Source organism: Syzygium oleosum, unplaced genomic scaffold (genome assembly GCF_021117445.2).
Source record: "Syzygium oleosum isolate NSW1041296 unplaced genomic scaffold, Sole_v2.1 Sole_v2.12, whole genome shotgun sequence".
Taxonomy (NCBI): Eukaryota; Viridiplantae; Streptophyta; class Magnoliopsida; order Myrtales; family Myrtaceae; genus Syzygium; species Syzygium oleosum.
In genome coordinates, this window is record NW_026607496.1 from 3,479,972 (window position 1) to 3,498,126 (window position 18,155).

Sequence of the window (18,155 nt, forward strand, 5' to 3'; positions counted from 1 at the left end):
CCGATGAAACCTCTCCGGGATTCTGTGGACACTTGAATTTTCGGGAAGCTCAAGTAAATCCAGTAAACCCCTCGTATCTTTAGTCTCTTCTGCACAGATTCCAAAAGGACACTGGCAATGCCAAAATTTTCATCACAACACAAGCCTCACAAACTTGAATAATCAGGCAATAGCTGGTCAACCCAGCTTCAAAAACAACAAAGCAGCCTTTGGTAAGACTCTGAAGAAAGAAAGGGCTAGTGGTAAAAAGCTACAATGCAGTAATCAATCGGCCCACGCCATCAACCATTACAATCAACTTACAAGTCGAAGTTTCATTTTGCAAAACAAATCTTAAAATAGCACATTCGCCATCAAGCGCCTGTCCGCGCAGCACCCAGAAGCCTTATTAAGAAGAATTTGACGAAGAAAGCGTTTCTGTATGAGAAATCGATAAAATGTGACTCGTGTCAAATCAGAGTCTAGATACACTCAAAACCTAAAGACAAATTGCCCCATATTTACAACCTATAAGAAGCAAAGCAAGCTTTGTTATGTGCACTTCACTTCCTCCCACCAACCATGCTTGGACCAGGACTCCCGGAGAGCGTAGGAGACCCGCCACTCGTCGTCTTCAGCCTTCCGTTAGCATTGCCAAGGACGTTTAGATCTTCAAACAACCTGTAAGAAGGAACAAAAGGCTTCTGTCCAGGTGGAGGCGCGGAGATATTACTAGGAACCGTAGATGGAGCAGGTCCATTGCTTCCTCTAGCAGGGAACGAGTTAAAAGACTGCAATGGTCTGATTCCTTGTGGAGGTGTGTAAGACGCAGGGGTCTCGGCTCGAGGAGTCCAAAATGCGCCAGCATTTGATGGGGGAGCTTGGTGTTGGTGATTGGAATAACTAGTGCCGGATGCCCATGGTGGTGGAGGGTAGGGCGACGAATATTGAGGTTGCATTTGGGAAGAAAATGGACGGTATGATTGTAGATGAGGCTGAGGCTGAGGCTGAGGCTGCAGCTGTGGCTGCGGCTGGGCCCATGGAACCACATAACTACTATATGCTAACTGACCTTGAGATCCAGAATTATTTTGGGTAGCATAAGGATTGGCCTCCGTACTAGGAGAAACAGGTACTTGATTCATATTTTGATTTGAGGATGGAGTGTGAGGGGTTTGGGGTGAGGGAGACTTGGTCGTCAGGGCAAGGCTAAGGAAGTCGATCATGTCTTGGTCTTTTGTAGTCTTAACAGGAGCAGGCGGGTCAGGCAAAGCTAAAGCCAAAGCATCAGCTGGAACGGCAGCTGATGTAGATGGAGCAGATGAACTTGTGCTGCTCGGGCTGTTCATCGATGCAAGACCGGCGTTCCCAACTGCACTTGTGTTTCCAGGAACATTTTGCGGTTTAGAATGCCTGCATTTGGGGGATAAACATTAGTTTGACGGCCCAGACGAGCCTCCACATGACTCACTCATGCTTCAGAGAATAGAGTGACCAGAGAACTATCCATGACTAGCAAATGGAAATTACTGACTTCAAGATGCACATTTAGCTCCATGTAGGTTGTACGAAACTCCTTGAAACATTGGTGAAATTTTAACATTCATTTTATTTTGCAATCAGATACATAAAATCTTCTTTTATTTGTGGCATGATTGCAAAAATCTGCTGATGCACTGATTTAAATACTAGTTCAACTATAAAACAGAACGATATCTTTTAAGGAAACAATTTAGTGCCATCTATTGTTCAAGGTTCTAGAATCCGCTGACCTTCGTGCGAGCTGAGCAAAGTCGTCTTCTTCTTCGTCCTCTTCATCCATAAAGCGGCTTGCAAGAGTAGCAGGAGGTGTAGAGGGTGCTGCATTTGCTCTTGGGCTGGCATCTCTTTTCTTTTCGCTCTGTTTAACTTCACCCTGTTTAACGCCAGAAGCTCCAGCTTTGTCCAATTGTGAGTTGAAGTTTGCTGTTTGATTTGGCAATGGGGACCCAGAAGCTATAGAATCATGCTTTGCCAATACAATTTGCAGGCCATCGTTCAATTCAAGACCTCGAGCAAGAAGTTCTTCATCACTGCGACAAAGCAACGTATATCATACATCCACTGAAGAATTACAAGCAAATCCTGAATAGCAGGCAAAATAATGCCCAATGGAGAGGAAAAAATAGCAGTAAACAGGCAAAAAAAATAAGCACAGGTGAACTGAAAGTTCCTCAAGACTAAAGTAGATAGATAAATTCATGAGGTGCATCGAATAAGACAAAAAGGAGACACGACACACTGGTGTAGGTTACCTAGTTGTAGTGAGCATCTGCATAAGCTTCTTTTGGTTGGAACGACACTGATTCACAAGATCGACTATAATTTCATCTTTCACCGACTGCAGCAACAAAGATAAGAGTCAGCGACTCAGAAGTCAGTTAACTCTCCATCATTTCAGAATATTGTGCCACTTACCTCACGACTACTCGGGTTCACAGCTTGCAGCATCTCACTTAAGAGCTCCATGATGTTCCACATCGAATCCATGGTAGACAGACTGGATGATCAAAGGGAATTGGCAGGGAATAGAATTCAGAGAAGGCAACATGACAGGGACGAGCACTAAAGAAAGCAAGAAAATGACGGAAACCATGCATGGCTTTTTAAAAAGGCAAAACCCCGACCTCAGATGTTCTATCTCAGTTGCCATTGCTTCGTCAAGTCTTCTTGTTGAATTGATTGGCATACCATATCCAGCTTGAGGATGCCTCTCAGTTGGATGGGTCACTGGTGGTGTAAATATTGGTGCTGCATCGGATGAGCGCTGGGGAAATTGAACGCCAGAACGCTGGAATTGTGAAAATGAAAACACAAACATTATCTTTCACATGAAAATAGTATTTCCACACAATGCCTCTACACAGTTGAACAACCAGCATTTCTTCTTCAACTGTCCGGCTTTATGCTTTCGTGATACCCAACTATAATTCCACGCACATACAAAATAACTGAAGATGCCATTATAATTCAATTCTGCAGAAGATGGAATCCTCAGCAGAGCACTTGAATAGCACAAATGTAAAATGATCATTAACAGTCAGATTCACAATATTTCTCGATGAAAAATAGATGTGTTTTGAAGGGACCTAGTCATACCACCGACTATAAGCCGAAAAAATAGATAATAATAGCATGTTCATAACTTTTCTGTAACAAACAGCGTATCATCAGCCTTTCAGGCAAGAAAAGTACTAAAAAAAAGCAATTCGATCTGATCCAGAAACACTTGCAACTCATCAGATGGATACTTACTCTAAGTTCGTCATATGCATAGTAGTACTGCGGATGTTTTCCTCCTGGTCCACCAAAAGCCTCTTGCCAAGCATCCAACAACACTAAAATTTTGTTGCGGACGTTCATATCTGTCTGCATAAGACATCCACATGCTCTAAGTGCTCCAAAGAAATGCAGAATTATTAACGTAAGAAGTAAACAACAATCATTTAATAAAAAGGAAAGCAGCTGAAGTACTAGATAATCTTGACGTTAAGTATAAAGGTAATTACCACGCCCCATCAACTACAAAAAGTGATAAATCAAATAGTGTCAACTTAATCTGCTAGAGCATGAAGTAAGGTGATAAACAAATAAAAGTGAATCTAAACTATTGGCAACAAGCCCCGTCAAGATCTCACTCTCAGAATCATAAACCCCAAGTAAACCAATCCTTTCACTATTATCAAGGCCAACAGCTTTAAATTCTTTCTAACTAAACACGACTCTACCCAAAAGAAACTCAATACAGACACAAGATAAATAATGTGGTGTAGGAAAAACCTTAATGAGGACTCGGATACCAATTTGATGCAGTCGGAGAAGTAAAAGATATCAAAAAGAACAAAACAGGGCTAAAATAGAGTTGAATTAAAGCCGGAACAAAGAAAGGTAATTCTAGGGTTCATTAAAGAAAAATAATGGAATGAGGAAAAATTTAATGACAAAGAGACTTGAAGACCTATTCATACTAGGATTACTGATGAAAGACGATCTCAAACCCTTAAATTAGAATAAATTCTTCTAATCTGGACCACTGGAGTTCATAAAAAGTCACATGACTGGCACCTGACTATTAAACATAATACGAGACTAAATAAAAGAGGAAAGACTCGAAATAAAAAAAGCTGAATTATGCAACCGCATCATTCTCCCCGAATTGGCAGGAAATCAAGCTCAGCATCAAAAACTATGATGAACTCAGCATGTCTTTTGATCAATCTTCTCTATCTTATCTAAACAAGTCCATGTACTTTCGAAAGCTGAATTATCCAATCATTTCATCAGGAACTTCCTAGCATGTTATCTTTCCTAGTCAGCATCCATCTCCATCGATTGGAGAAAACTCTACCTCGAGTTTTGAAATGCCAAATAATGAGAAATAGTGAATTCCTTCCGATCATCATCAATATATACATCACATCATCCAAACAATCGAAAATTTCTTGCTTCAAGAAAGCTTGCCAATTGAACCATTCAACCGAACCCTCAAATTGTTCTGAAAAAACAAAATCAATCTCGAAATGAATAATCTTTCTTCAACTTTAATTGGCTAGCACCTCCTCCACGTGCTTACTCATCTTCTTCTTAATACCTAATGCATTTTGCCGGATCAAAATTTCAGAAATACTTTTCCTTCCTCGCTTGAATCATCATTACTTTCAACTGTTTCATCTTCTGCCAGTAAATTTGCCGTAGACACTTTGTCTTCATCACTATAGTCATCCCATAAAACTATTCATATGACTTCACGATCATCCCACTTAATTGTTGTTGCTTCATCTTCAAAATATTCACAAAAAGGATAGAGCTCTTCATCAAGATCAAAGGCATAACGCAATCGCTCTTCCAATCCACCTCCTACCGCATTGTTCACCGGTCCGGCATCATGAAAGGGATTTTCATCAAATTCATCATCATTATCATCCTCAAGACCACCTTCCGGCATGTCCAAGGGATCGCAATGCATTCCAATTCCCCATACAGGCTTCCACAAGTTCCTATCACTGTACAGCCCGCGACAAGTCTTCAATTATACGTCTCATCTACACCATCTCTGTTTGTTGGGCTCAATTTCCACTTCCATGTACAACCATTGTGTCGAAACGAAAATCCTAATCGCAAGTTAGGACCTTTTCCGCTTTAATACCAAATTAATGTAGAAAAAACACTGACAAAGGACTCTGTTACCAATTTGACGTAGTCGGAGAAATAAAAGGTAGCAAAAAGAACCAAAGTAGGGCTAAAATAGAGTAGAATTGAAGCTCGACCAGAGAAAGGTCATTTTAGGGCTTATAAAACCGATGAAATTTAAGGATTGAGGAAAAACTAATGACATAGACTTAAAAGACCGAATTAGACTACGATTACAGATGCCAGATGATCTCAACCCTTAATGTAAAATACTGATATAGAGTTCCTTAAAAGTCAAATGACTGGCACGTAACTATTTATTAACCTAAAACATAATAAAAGACTTATCAAAAGAGAAAAACTTAAAATACTAAAAACTGAATTATGCTCCAGCATTAGAAAGCATGGCAGTAGGTAGGAAGCCTTCAGTACAAGCCCAGAATCTCACTCTTGTGCTATGGTTTTACAACCACACTTTTATAAATCTCCGACCACACGGGCTCAAAGAGCAGAATACAGATCAAAACTGGCGTGGATTAAGAACCTTAGCACAACTACTACCCATAAACTCATCTGAAAATGAACTAAATGCTTATCAAAACGAGGAAAAGTTTTACATATCCAAAGGACGCAAAAAATGTTATCAAAATCTTGATGAAAGCAAACAGCCCCAAGACATCAAACTAGTGACAATTCAGAATGAAGCTGTGTGAAAGCACTTTATAACTTAAACAATAGTTCATCAAGCATTTACCTTCTTCTTAACAATTTTGACCATCTCCCCAAGTATATTCTTCTCCGCAATTTGAAAGTGCACATACTCACCACAGTTCTTCACCATTGTCTCCAGAAGCTACAGTAGTTTAAAACAGAGATCAGATTTCTAACAAAATTCTTACGGCAGACAGAAAGCGGCATGTTTTGTGCATGTTAAAATTCAATTTTCATGTTAAGAAGCACATCTTTAGGTAGTTACAGCATGCATACTGTAACATATCTGAAGAGCCAAAAATACCGTCAAAGCAAGGAATTGGACTTGCGGGCTCTTGTGCTGCAATCTTTTCTTCACTGCTTTTATAACTTCTCTAGCCTGTCTGAGAAATCCAAAATAACAAAAATAAAAATCAGCATGCAATCAGAAAACCATCTCCCTCTCTCTCTCTCTCTCTCTCTCTCTCTCTCTCTCTAGCGTGCTCTCATGCATAACCAAAATGATCAAGGTTTAATAAATGGATTTGTCAGCTACTGCTCTCTTATAACTAGTTAAGCTTCGACTAACGCGCTTTGGAAAGGTAAAAAGGCAATTTTTACAACTTTCGTTTCCTTGTATTGTCAAATTCTATTCTACTTCAATTCTAATATCACGTAACTGTAAATTCATATCATCAATGTGACCAGCAAATAATTATCAAGTGTTCCATAGGCATCACTCCTCAACCCAATCCCTTGAATAAAAACTAACAGTTGCTATCAGCCTTTCTGCTCAATCAGAAACGAAAATTCCCATTGAATACCGCGAAAAGAACAATCTAATTTCCCCTTTGTCCTCAAAGACTAAAATTTTCCTTTCTCCCCTGAGAAATTATTCCCCCCAATACATATCTCTTCCGTCTCATGCAACACGGAAAGAGCCAACGAACGAAAAATTTTCAAAAGGGACACATGCAAGCGACGATCACAACCATCAGCTGCCAAAAAGCTCACCGGCAACGCACCGAAACTCAAATTTCAAACTACGGGCACGGAACGAAACGCAAGCCGAGACCAAAGTCAACCGACCCAGAAACGAAAAAAGCAAAATTTCCACGAGAGAATTCAAGGCAAGGCTAAAAAGAAAAGAAGAAAAAAGACAAAAAGAAACGGGGTACCCAGGATACGAGTTGACAAAATCGCAGATGTCGATGTTCATGGTCCAATCGGGGTTCATCAGAAGATCGCTCGTCGCCTTCTCCACCCGAACCGCAGCCGAAGAAGATGACGCAGACATCATCCTGCCTCCCTCTCTCTCCCTCAAGCTCTTGACTTTGGCCGGTCTTCTTTGGGGGGGGTGGTGGTGGTAGGCGAAGGCAAACAAAGAGGAGGTGGTGGTGGTGGTGGTGGTCGAGGGGGGGGCTGCACTCTTCGTTCCCAAGGGAACGATGGGGAAAATTCCGCGGCTTAATTTCCTAGAAGAAGCGCTCCAGCGCAGCGCAACGCCAGAGATGATGAGGAGCACAACTGGGGAAAAGGCGACTAAAAAAGACATTTCTTTTACGAATCAGAAAAGAAGGGGAAAGCGGAAAAAAGCATCGATTTTTTTTTCTGTCGTCTGTTCTTGTCTCTCTTATTTTTTTATTATTATTATTATTTTTAATGTTTTTTTCTAGTGGGGGGTGTGCTTGTCTTTCGATTTTTGTTTGGGTTAGAGATCGCCACCACCGCTCGGTCGGTCTTAAAAATCCACAGTCGCGATTCCCTCGCTCCTTTTTGGCTTTCGTTTGCTGCCACCGGAGTCAAAATGCGTGAACAGGAAAGGGGGAGAAATTGAGGAGCAAAGAAAGGGATCGGCTCGCAAGGAATCACGTCAGAGGATGGACCCACCCTCTTTGCAAAAGAGAATCGATACATGTTCTGGGTAGCACAGATCGCCCGTTTTTACGTGTTTAGGTCCCCGTTTTTGTTTCGTTTCGAGAGGAACGGGTGATTTGGAAAGCATTTTTTTCTTTTTTTTTTGGTGAGAAACGGTCGCTCGTGTCGCTTGTAAAGACGAATGGAACGAAAAATGTTTTCATCGTTCTGTTTAAAGATGGGACTCGCCCTCAGCGAAGACAATCTTCATTCCATCGGCTTGTAAAATCGATACATTTTTTGGGTCGTAGGCATCGCCCGATTTTATATTCATGTTCCGATTGTTTTAAGGTGATTGAATGTTTTGGGAAATACGTTTTTAAAAAATGATTACTTGTATAACTTACGAAAATGAATGAACGAAAAATATTTCTATTGTATGCACAATTATGTCGATGATGAAAATATTTTTCATTAACTAATTATTTCGAGCGATACGAACGATAATTTTTTATCTGAATCGTTTTTTTTTTATATCTGAATCGTTCATTTCCTTTAAAACAAACGAAGCCTTAGACTGGTATGGACAAGTCGATAGCTTTCAACCCACCGATCATATAGATGAGTCAATTTGTAAAACTAGCTTGTCGTACTCGAATTCGTTTTATCATAGTTTTTACGTTAATCATCGTTACCACCCCCCAACAAAAAGCTTTAGAAATTTTCGATGAATAACTGTTTTCGGAGACGCAACATCTTTGTATAGAAATATGGCCCAAATGGGCATCTTCGATTTCCTCGAGGAAAGTGTCGAGGGAAAGGAGTTAGAAATTTCCTCATTCCATTTCGGTTAAGTAAAGTCAAAAAAGGATGACTATTTCCAGGTACGATAAGGGTTCGTCCACTATAATTGTAACATACGTGTCAATATTGAATTGTGAGCGTTGACAGGTTTTAAAGGTTGAAAACCTCAATTGGAACATCGGTTGTTGATGATCGAAAAGTGATGGCTAGATATTGTTGGTTTCCTACCTAAAATGGAACGGTGATCTTTATCGATATAAGTTTTGGCAATACATTTAGCGAGTATCTAAATGTCATCCAATTATTTTTCTTATTTTGTTGAGTGAATTGCGTAATCCTATTTTTAACCTATCATATTTTTGAGATATTTTAACTTGATCGAGTTCTTTATTTCAATATTAAGTAAGGTTATCAAACAAGTCTAACCTCATTAAGAATAAGATTTTCAAGTTTGAGCAGTTAATTGGGCTATCAAATGGCCTTAATGACTCGCTAGACTCTAAATGCCTAAGTGAGCCTTTGAATAAGTTAATCATCTTTAGAATTTACTAGCTTTTATCATTTCACTTAGGACATGTTTTTATACCTAATTAAGTGTTGAATTTTTTTTTTTTAAAATATGCTCTTAATTAATGAGATTAACCTAATTCGACAACTTAACTAACATTGATTTGAAACCTACTAATAACAATTCATATTATCATGTATGGGAAGAAATTACTAATGCAATGATCAATATTCAATCATTATCAAGTAGCTTTTTATAATTCGACAAAAAAAAGTAGCTTTTTATTTCTATTTTAAATGGTCAAAACTCAACGTCAAATGCTTAGATTTTCAGCACTTATTTTTCAGTTTTATCAAACAAGCCTTAGCGTACCAATTTAACGTACCAATTCCAATATATCAAGCATTATTGAATTGGTTTCCTCTGAGGTAAAATTTACATCTTCTACGAGGATCAATCGGGTCGAATTAAAAACCACGAAGTTTGATAGCGTTTCTCCAAACTTTAAAGAACTTACGGAAGCCTTCTCCATTAGTGCAAAATGAAAGTTCACAATCAAGTTTCAAACTGAAAAACCCAATTCAAACTTGACGATTAGTCCCTTCTTCATTCAAGGAAATAACATTAAGTCCTGTCTAGAAACCCATTAGGTGACTAGCTGCTTCCTTAATCACAGGTCAATTCTTTGGCACGTGAATCCCTACAACTTCTAGGCATATTCGACTTCTTATCTCATTAGGGCACGATAGACAAAACAATTCATCCTAAGTTTGTTCATAGGTGATGACAATTCTTTTCTTGTTGTCATCATTCACCATGTTGCCAGTTGTTTACCAGGACAAATTACCCAATTAGAATTTGTTTGTTCTACCAAATTTGATAATGTTTCGATGATATGACTTCCGCACGCATCTTCGGAATCCAAATAAAATGAAATATTGACTTCAAGGTATCAATACCTATGATGCTTTATGTAACGGATGAAGGGAGACTATCTGTAAACAAAGAGCATATAATACAAGCTGGATTAGGAACGATATATTACATTTGATCAACAGGGACTGTAAATGCAAAATATACCTGGACACAACCTGTGATACTATGTAAGAATGTTATATAAATAGCGAGTACATAAATTTCATAGACAAGCGACGTGAGATTCATTGACATATACTACGGCTGATTTTGTAGTTAGCTATGTACATGCAATTAGAAAATAAAACAACAAAAGGTTTTTGAGAAAACAAAAAGAAGCCCAAACCTTCAGATTGAAATTCAAGAATAATCTTGTTTTGTTTTCAAGTCAAACCGGTTTATACCCGCACAATCTCCGAATATTAATGGAAATAAACACGAACATGGTGACGACATATTTATGAGAGAGTTAGGGGTTAGGAAAACATTTTTCATAATCATTTTCCACGAATCGAGCAAAGAGATGTGGATATCCCCTTCGGCCCAATTAGAAAGTGTTGCAATCTGTTGTCACTTTTGACTTGGGCACAGACAGCGTTGATTATCGTGCTAGTCCCACTTAGATAAGGCATTATGACGTCAGTCCACTTAACAGCTACATTCGATGAATGCGACCCACATTCATCTTCGGGTCACATAGGCACGTTGTGGAGACCACATAGGCGATTCGCGAAAATTCTATGGCCAACGTTTGTAAAAAATGTACTTAAAATTTTGGATGCATGGATTGCCATCCCGGGGCACATCAGATTGTCTTGTGTCGTTCGCGTTATTGTTCCTTTTGTACATTTCCTGGGGTATCCTAGAATGGAGATCTGTTGGCGAATTAGATCTGCTTGAAGAGTCGACTATCGAGTCGGTGATTAATCCTTCGTTCGCACATCGATTCAGCAGTCAGACGCTTGTTTGAATGCGATTGATCCTGTACTAGAATCAAAGCGTCTTCCGCTGCGCATAACTTGGAGGAGCCATACTTATCATCACGTGAGTGGAACCTTATTCGACACATGTGAATGGACGATTATCATGCATTCATCAGATAAATTTTGTTCGTAAATTTGGATACAGAAGTTATTTGGGAAAAAGGTCAAAATAAAGGGGGACATTGCTTATGTCAAAGAGAGTTTATGGTAAATTGGAGTGGTGAAAAATACTAAAAAAGTTAAAAAAAACAGGTGTGGCACTTTCTATGATCACGTGAGAGAGAATCTTGATCGATGGTTAGCTAGGATAGTAGGATTTACCTAATCATAAAGGCGTGGATATATATATACTTGCGCCTGATATATTTAAAGGTAGAATTACTGTACAGTTATATAAGATGTACAGTGTTCCCGATACAATATTATTTTACGAGTAAAAACGAAGAGAGTAGCAACGTATGATATCTTATAAGTGTTATCATAAGGGCCCCACACCCGTAAGGTATAACTGCTCCGCACCATTTGCACCCTGAAGATCTAAGGTTGATGGGCCCATTACCATAACTTCACCACTATGCTAGCAGTCAGGAAGTCTCTCCACAAATATGCTGTCACTAGGCAACATAGCACGGGTTATTTAAGGGTTCATTTGCAATGTAAATAAAACGCTTGATCTTATGAAAGATGGATAGCCCCTTCATCATTAGACCAACTATCTTGGTAAAGAGTGTTCGGGATGTGCGCATGGCACTAGGAATTCGTGCCCCTTGGGGCACCGTCTTGGACAGGGCAAATTTTCCTCAAAACAAACGCCCCGCGGACATTAGGCAAGGCTAGTTAGTGTTAGCCTTGTCGCGCCACATGGGCCGGCCTCGTTTGAGAAAAAAATGTCATATTATAATCACTTCTTCATACAAGACTTAATTTTTATAAGAGATACAAGTTCAAAAGTGCTCTAGTTAAGTAAGGCGGGACAACTATTTTCTATTTTTGCATTATCCGAAATGAGCTCGTTCGGCTCTATAAAACCAACCCACGAGGTCATTGTTAATTTTTTTTTTATAATATACTAACAATGATAACAAAAACCGAATATTTTTCATACGATAGAAAGTGGTGCCCGCCACCTCGTAAAGGAAAAACAGCCTAGGCTCGGTCCCTCCGGGGGCACGGGCGGGGCAGTGGCGGGGCAAGTTTCTTTGTTCATAGGAGGGGGAAAAGAAATAGAAATGCGATCCACGTCCCGCCCCGCCCCGTGCCCTTCCATTTTAGAATACATAACCCGGTTAGATTTCACAGGTTACAGAATGATAATCCCATAACATTGTGCACATTATTATGGCATAAACAGTAACACATCTCGATGGGCATGAATGGTTTTGGCACGGATGAGTAGGAAGGCTCTTGCAGGCCCAAAAACCATGCTATTCTAATTCACAGCAGCCAAAATGGGCCATTGGCCCACTCGTATATCGAAGCAATCTTCCTCAATGGGCCATGGGCCATTGGCCCGCTTGTGTGGGGAAAACGTCTTTCATCGATAGTCATATATCTATGCGCTATAGGGATGAGCATGGTCTTGGTGGGCGGTTTCCACCATGGAATCGGGAACCGCCCATTAAGGACTGGTTCCGAAAAATTGGAATCGGGAACTGTCCGTTGGTTTCATACATCCACCCGATTCCTGAGTGGGTCCATGGAACTGGTCTTCCACCAAGTTTCACGCAAATGGAGCTGACCGAGAGTAAGAGAGGGAGGCGATGAACGGCTGGAAACGCAACCGTGAGTTAATGGGAATTGAGAGTCCAGGCCGTGAGTCGATGGGCTTTAAGCTTGAGAGTCAAGATCGTGAGTGAGAGATATAGAGATGACTCAGACAAGGTGGGAGTGGGATGAGATGAGCATTCAGTTGATGGGCATTGAGCTTAGATTAGAGATTTTAAGGTTTTCATTTTTCTTAAAATTTTTTTTTTTTTTTTGGTTTGATATGTATGCAGGTTCAGTTCGGATGGACGGGTGGTTCCACGTCTAAAATTGGGAATCGGACAGGTACTCACCGGTTCTAGTAAATTGAAACCGGGAACCAGGCCGGTCTCCACGAGAACCGCTGGTTCAGGGCCGGTCCGGTCCGGTTTCGGGTCCCGGTTACTTTTGTACACTCCTAATGTGCAACATACACAATAATACCAAGTACTTTACTGCACCGGTTGTTTCGCATCCGATTGTTAATTATAATTTGGATAGGCCCTGACTTCAAAGTTTGTGAAACTAGCCATACGATTTTGTCGATAGCAATAGAAAATTTGCCTGCATGTATCTTTGGTTCACAATATCAAGATGTCTAAGAAGTTTTGCTAATAATAGAACGTGGGACACCTCTTACAAGTTTTGTATCACCAACGTATTAATTCTTCTTCAATATTTGAAGAACCCACCCGCTCATAGCCACCGGTAGCACAACACAATCACAACCACCACTATTCTCAACTATGAAAACAAATATTGCATAGTCTTTCATTGCGTCATCGTTCTAAAAATGTCGGACCGTGGTACCTTTGCTAGAGAAGGTGGTGGAAGAGAGAGGGAGAAGGGTCCTTTTATTTTTTGTTTTTTGCGTGAAGAGTATTTGTTCCTTGTCTTATTTCAAAATAAAAAAAAATATGGGTTAAAAAATAGATGGCGCAAAGTGACGTGGAGATAAAATAAGACATTGCTATTTTATTTATTCCGAAAATATGTGACGGAGTACACTTTGAATGTATGATATTTCGTGTTGAACATACTAGGGGTGAGCATGGTCCGGGTGGGTGGGAACCATCTTAGAATCGAGAACCACATACTAAAGACCGATTCTGAAAAATTGGAACTGGGAATCGCCTGTTGGTTTTATGGATCCATCCACTCGGGAACCGGATAGCCGGTCCGGGCCAGTTCCCCGGGTCCATAAAAACCGATCCCCAATCACTATAAAATTGCATTCATAATTTAATATAATGGTGAACCTAATTTTTATGTGGGTACTTCTTTTCAAGGGAAAAAAACGTAACAATAAAAAAGAAATCTGCGTCTTGCTTATCAAATATGAAATGATACTGTAATTTTAGGATGAATGCTCCTTTTTAAAAAAAATATATATGTGTGTATATATATATATATATATATACCCACCGGATGTGTGTGTATATACACACCAATTCGATTCGAGTGGGTTGTTCCATGCTTGATATCGGGAACTGGATCGGTACTCACCGATTCCGGTAAATTGGAATTGGGGAATCGGATCGGTCCCCATGGAAACCATTAGTTTTGGGCCAATCCGGTCCATATCCGGGTGGTTCAGGCGGTTTTCGATTCTTTTGTTCACCCTTAGAAAATACATACGAAAAATGCACGAAGAAGTATAAATGAGCAGTTAACCACTAGGGTTTGCCTGAATAGCCATCCTTTCTACTTGGGAAGGCGGAGGTAGGGAGTTCGATTCCCCACTTTCTCAGAGGGAGCTAGAGGGTGGGGATGATTAATTTAAGATCTGGATTTCGACTTCCATGCTCTACAAAGAGATATGATAAAAAATTGAGAGTAAATTTGAAGTTAGAACAGGACTGATAAAAAAAAATTACAAATGAGCAGTTACGCCAATAATTACACAAGCACGCAAACTTTCCCACTTGTGTCGACAACGTAGTACTGGGTCATCAATCCCCACCATTTAGTTCATCGAGGAGCACGATGAGCGCGACGATGAATGCACAGTCAATGTTCGGGTAGACTGTGACCATAAACTCGTCCTTCGCCATCAGCGTACCTTGAGTTTTGAATGCTAGTGTTCTTTTGCATATGTACCATCATGACTTAGTCAGAATTAATGATTCTATTCCCTTTTTTTTTGTTGTGTATATAAATATAGCTAGTTATAGAATGATTCTTATCATATAAATCGAAAATAATATGATTAATATCACGAAAAATCTCAAACTGATACACATACGATAAATTTACTTAAAACTAATTTTTTGACCATCAATAACTCCAAATCGGTACACCTGTGACAAATTTACTATAAACTAATTTTTTAACCATAAGACATCCCAAATTGAATCATTTTTGACAAATTTACCCTCAATTAAATTGGATTGATACAACGGAAAACCACAAATTGGCAAATCTGTAACAAACAGAGGGGTCAAACTGGTGTACTCGTTAATTATTACGTGTCATTCAACTTAACAATTTGACGATAAAATTTAACGGAAACTAATAAAGGGTAAATTTGTCACAGGTATACTAGTTTGTGATTTTTTGTGGTCAAAAAAATTAGTTTGGAGTAAATTCGTCACAGATGTACCAATTTGGGTTTTTTTTTGGTGGTATTAACCCACAATAGTAACAATTAACTTAATTGAATCGCTTCGAAAAAAGATGTGTGTTCGAGATATATTTTGTAGGTCATATATGATGTGATCTCAGTAGGGCAACAAATTATGTTATTTGAATATGGAATAGTGACACAAATGGTCTATGAACTTTGACTCAATATACAATATGGTCCACGAATTTTTAAATTGTTCAATGTAATCTCTACACTTTTAATGCATGTTTGATTCGGTCCTTCTACTGTATGAAAATATTTAATGTTGCCCTTCCATTAATTCAAGTTCGTGGACAATATTAAATATTTTGATACAGTTAAGGGACTAAATTGAACATGTATCAAAAGTTCAGGGACTACATTGAACATCAGGGACGATATTGCACGTTAGACTAAAGTTCAGAGATCACATTGAACAAATATAAAATACAGGGACAACATTACATATTGGATTAAAGTTCATGCATTATTTGTGTCATTTACTTTTTGAACATCGAATCACATAAATTTATATTATCATCATCTGCTTTCTTGTTCTTTATACTAAATTGTCATATTGCAAATTTGGATTTGAAGATCCAAGCCCCTCCTATTCACTTTATACACAAACATCATACTTCTTAATCTTCAAAAAAATGTTAACCTGGACACTAATATGCTTATGGGTGAGTATTTCAATGTTCCTCAAATATCAAATGCGCCTCTCATTACTACTTTAAACTTTTAGGTTGACTCACAAACACGCACACATGTTTTTTTTTTTTTTTTTCAGAAAAATTATAAATTCAGTCATAAATCCATTATATCATTACAAATTCAGTTATAAACTTTCCAATTTTTCCAATGAAGTCCTAAACCTTTACATGAAATTCTAATGTAATTCTTTCAACCAGTTGCTGCCAGATATTGCTGACATCGCACCCAATTGTCCTACATGACAAGCTAACGCAAACAACCTGTGGATTGCCACTTTAGCGATTTCTAGCGGCAATTGGTTGGAATGATTACATTGGAATTTCACGCAAAGGTTTAGGATTATATTGAAAAAATTGAAATGTTTAAGACTGAATTGACATCTATACAACATATTTAGAACCGATTGGATAATTATCCCCATTCTTTTTCCTTTTCTGTGAACTTACATGAGTAATTTTGAAGAACAAGAAGCTGCATTTGGAAAAGAGATGTTCCGTGGGCAACAGTATGGGAAGGTTCTCTGCCATAGATAACACACGAAGACCACTCGAACGAGCTACCTTTGACCTTGAAGTTGCTGACATACTCATTGCTATTATTTGCTAAAAAACACGTCTAACTCGGTCCCGAGTTGGATCCCTGAACTCGTCGGGGCAGTGAAGACAAGGTCCCTCATGTCCGAGCTCTTACCTCTGAATGCTTGCCATCGCCCATGAGGAGTCGTTATCTGCACCAATCATCCTTAACCTAAGCCTCTTGATAACAAAACCTTATTTTCGTGCGGATTCTGCTTGTAATATAGTTTGCAAATGGATCGATGTTCAACCTCGATTTCACTTAACGAGTTCGTCGAACTTCAGTTTCTTTGGTTGCCTGGTTTATACAGGAAAAAGAATAACTGGGTTTCTAGCTCTGGAACCTGTGAAAAGCTAGGGTAGATATCTAATTCTAGAACTGATGGTTATGATTGTTCCCGAGCATAAAAGAATTCAGGATGAATGCCAAATACTTGCGTCGAGTGCCATTAGAGAGCAAACCTTTTGCCTGAGTGTGAGGATCGGCTGCCCGGAGGCATCAAACAGCACCTACGGCCATGAAGAGTGAATAAAGCTCCCTTCACTTTGAAGATGGGGTTGGCATTGTTGTCGGCGACCACGAAGTTGCCGTCGCTTAGGGTCATCCCCTTCCTCGAAATGGCAATATCCACCGAGTAAGTGTAACAATATTGGAGCCCCACAACGGGCGGAGGAGCAAATTGCATCGTACCAGTTGCTTATCTCTCTCTCTATCTCTTTCTCTTGTGGGAAATCTTATGGCTTTCTGTGTTAGGGCTTCATGTACATGCAAGGACACCCAGTTGAAAAAATCGTCAATCTGGAAAGCAGCTTGGTTTGATGTGTAGGGTCAGATTCATTAGAATGAACTCGTGTGACAGGTTATCTCGGTCATCGTCACATTCTGCCCTTACGCCGGTCAATCTCGGTCATCTGTTTACTTGTCGCAAAAAACAATTGGGACAAAACATCAATGGTCATTTAAGCTCTATTTCACGAAAAATGAGTGATTTGAAAAACATTTTCCATGGTGATCATTTTCAACACTTTCGGGGAAAGTTGTTTTCCCCCGATATAAGTTTATTGTTTTCAATTCATGAATCAATTAGTTTTCGGTTATCCAAATACCAAAAAGTCAAAAAACAATTTCCCGAAAGCAGTTTTCCTCCAAATAAACGGATCCTTAGGTAAGTGTGTTTCATTGAAAATTTCATGATAAATGAAAATATATTCCATGAAAAGTTTTCATTTGTTTGGTAGTTTAGGGAAAGTGATATCCTTCTTACTAGAATAAGAAGTCGTTTTCCTTCGATTTAAGCAAATTGTGTTCGGTTCATGAAAAAAGATTTCCATAAATTGATTAATTTTCTATCATCTAAACACTGAAAAATCGAAAAACAATTCCCCGAAAACAGTTTTCCTTTCAAATAAACGTACCCTTATTCACATACGAATTTCACAAGCCTTGTGTTTTCCAGGGAAATTCCCCGAAGCAGTGCGTGTATTGAACCGCCAGTTTCCCAGTTCTGTCGTGCAAGTCCTAGAAGTGGACTCGTCAAGACATGGACGTACCGAATTCTCTCCATTGATTAGTCAGAGAAGAAACTTCTCTCGCTCGCAGGGCCTAGGAC

The 18,155-nt window shown here is 39.2% G+C and overlaps 1 protein-coding gene and 1 pseudogene across 1 annotated transcript; both read right to left on the reverse strand.

Annotated features, from left to right (window-relative positions):
* Window positions 1-237: 237 nt before the first annotated feature.
* LOC115685110 (TOM1-like protein 6) lies at window positions 238-7,211 on the reverse strand. The gene is made up of 9 exons (XM_030610121.2): window positions 7,017-7,211; window positions 6,164-6,242; window positions 5,903-6,001; window positions 3,274-3,387; window positions 2,646-2,809; window positions 2,437-2,518; window positions 2,274-2,359; window positions 1,752-2,051; window positions 238-1,392 (listed from the first exon to the last, which is right to left on the reverse strand). The coding sequence occupies exons 1-9, from the start codon at window positions 7,136-7,138 to the stop codon at window positions 543-545; spliced, it is 1,896 nt and encodes a 631-aa protein (XP_030465981.1). The 5' UTR covers window positions 7,139-7,211; the 3' UTR covers window positions 238-542.
* A 7,389-nt stretch (window positions 7,212-14,600) lies between these two features.
* Window positions 14,601-17,231, reverse strand: LOC115685134 (protein LURP-one-related 15-like; annotated as a pseudogene).
* Window positions 17,232-18,155: the final 924 nt, after the last annotated feature.

What these genes read in the sequence shown, in the direction of transcription:
- LOC115685110 (XM_030610121.2), bottom strand. Translation starts at nt 7,138, where the DNA reads ATGATGTCTGCGTCATCTTCTTCGGCTGCGGTTCGGGTGGAGAAGGCG. An exon ending in TTTGTCAACTCGTATCCTGG is followed by an intron (nt 6,243 to 7,016) that starts GTACCCCGTTTC and finishes TGGATTTCTCAG; the next exon opens with ACAGGCTAGAGAAGTTATAA. An exon ending in TCCAATTCCTTGCTTTGACG is followed by an intron (nt 6,002 to 6,163) that starts GTATTTTTGGCT and finishes AAACTACTGTAG; the next exon opens with CTTCTGGAGACAATGGTGAA.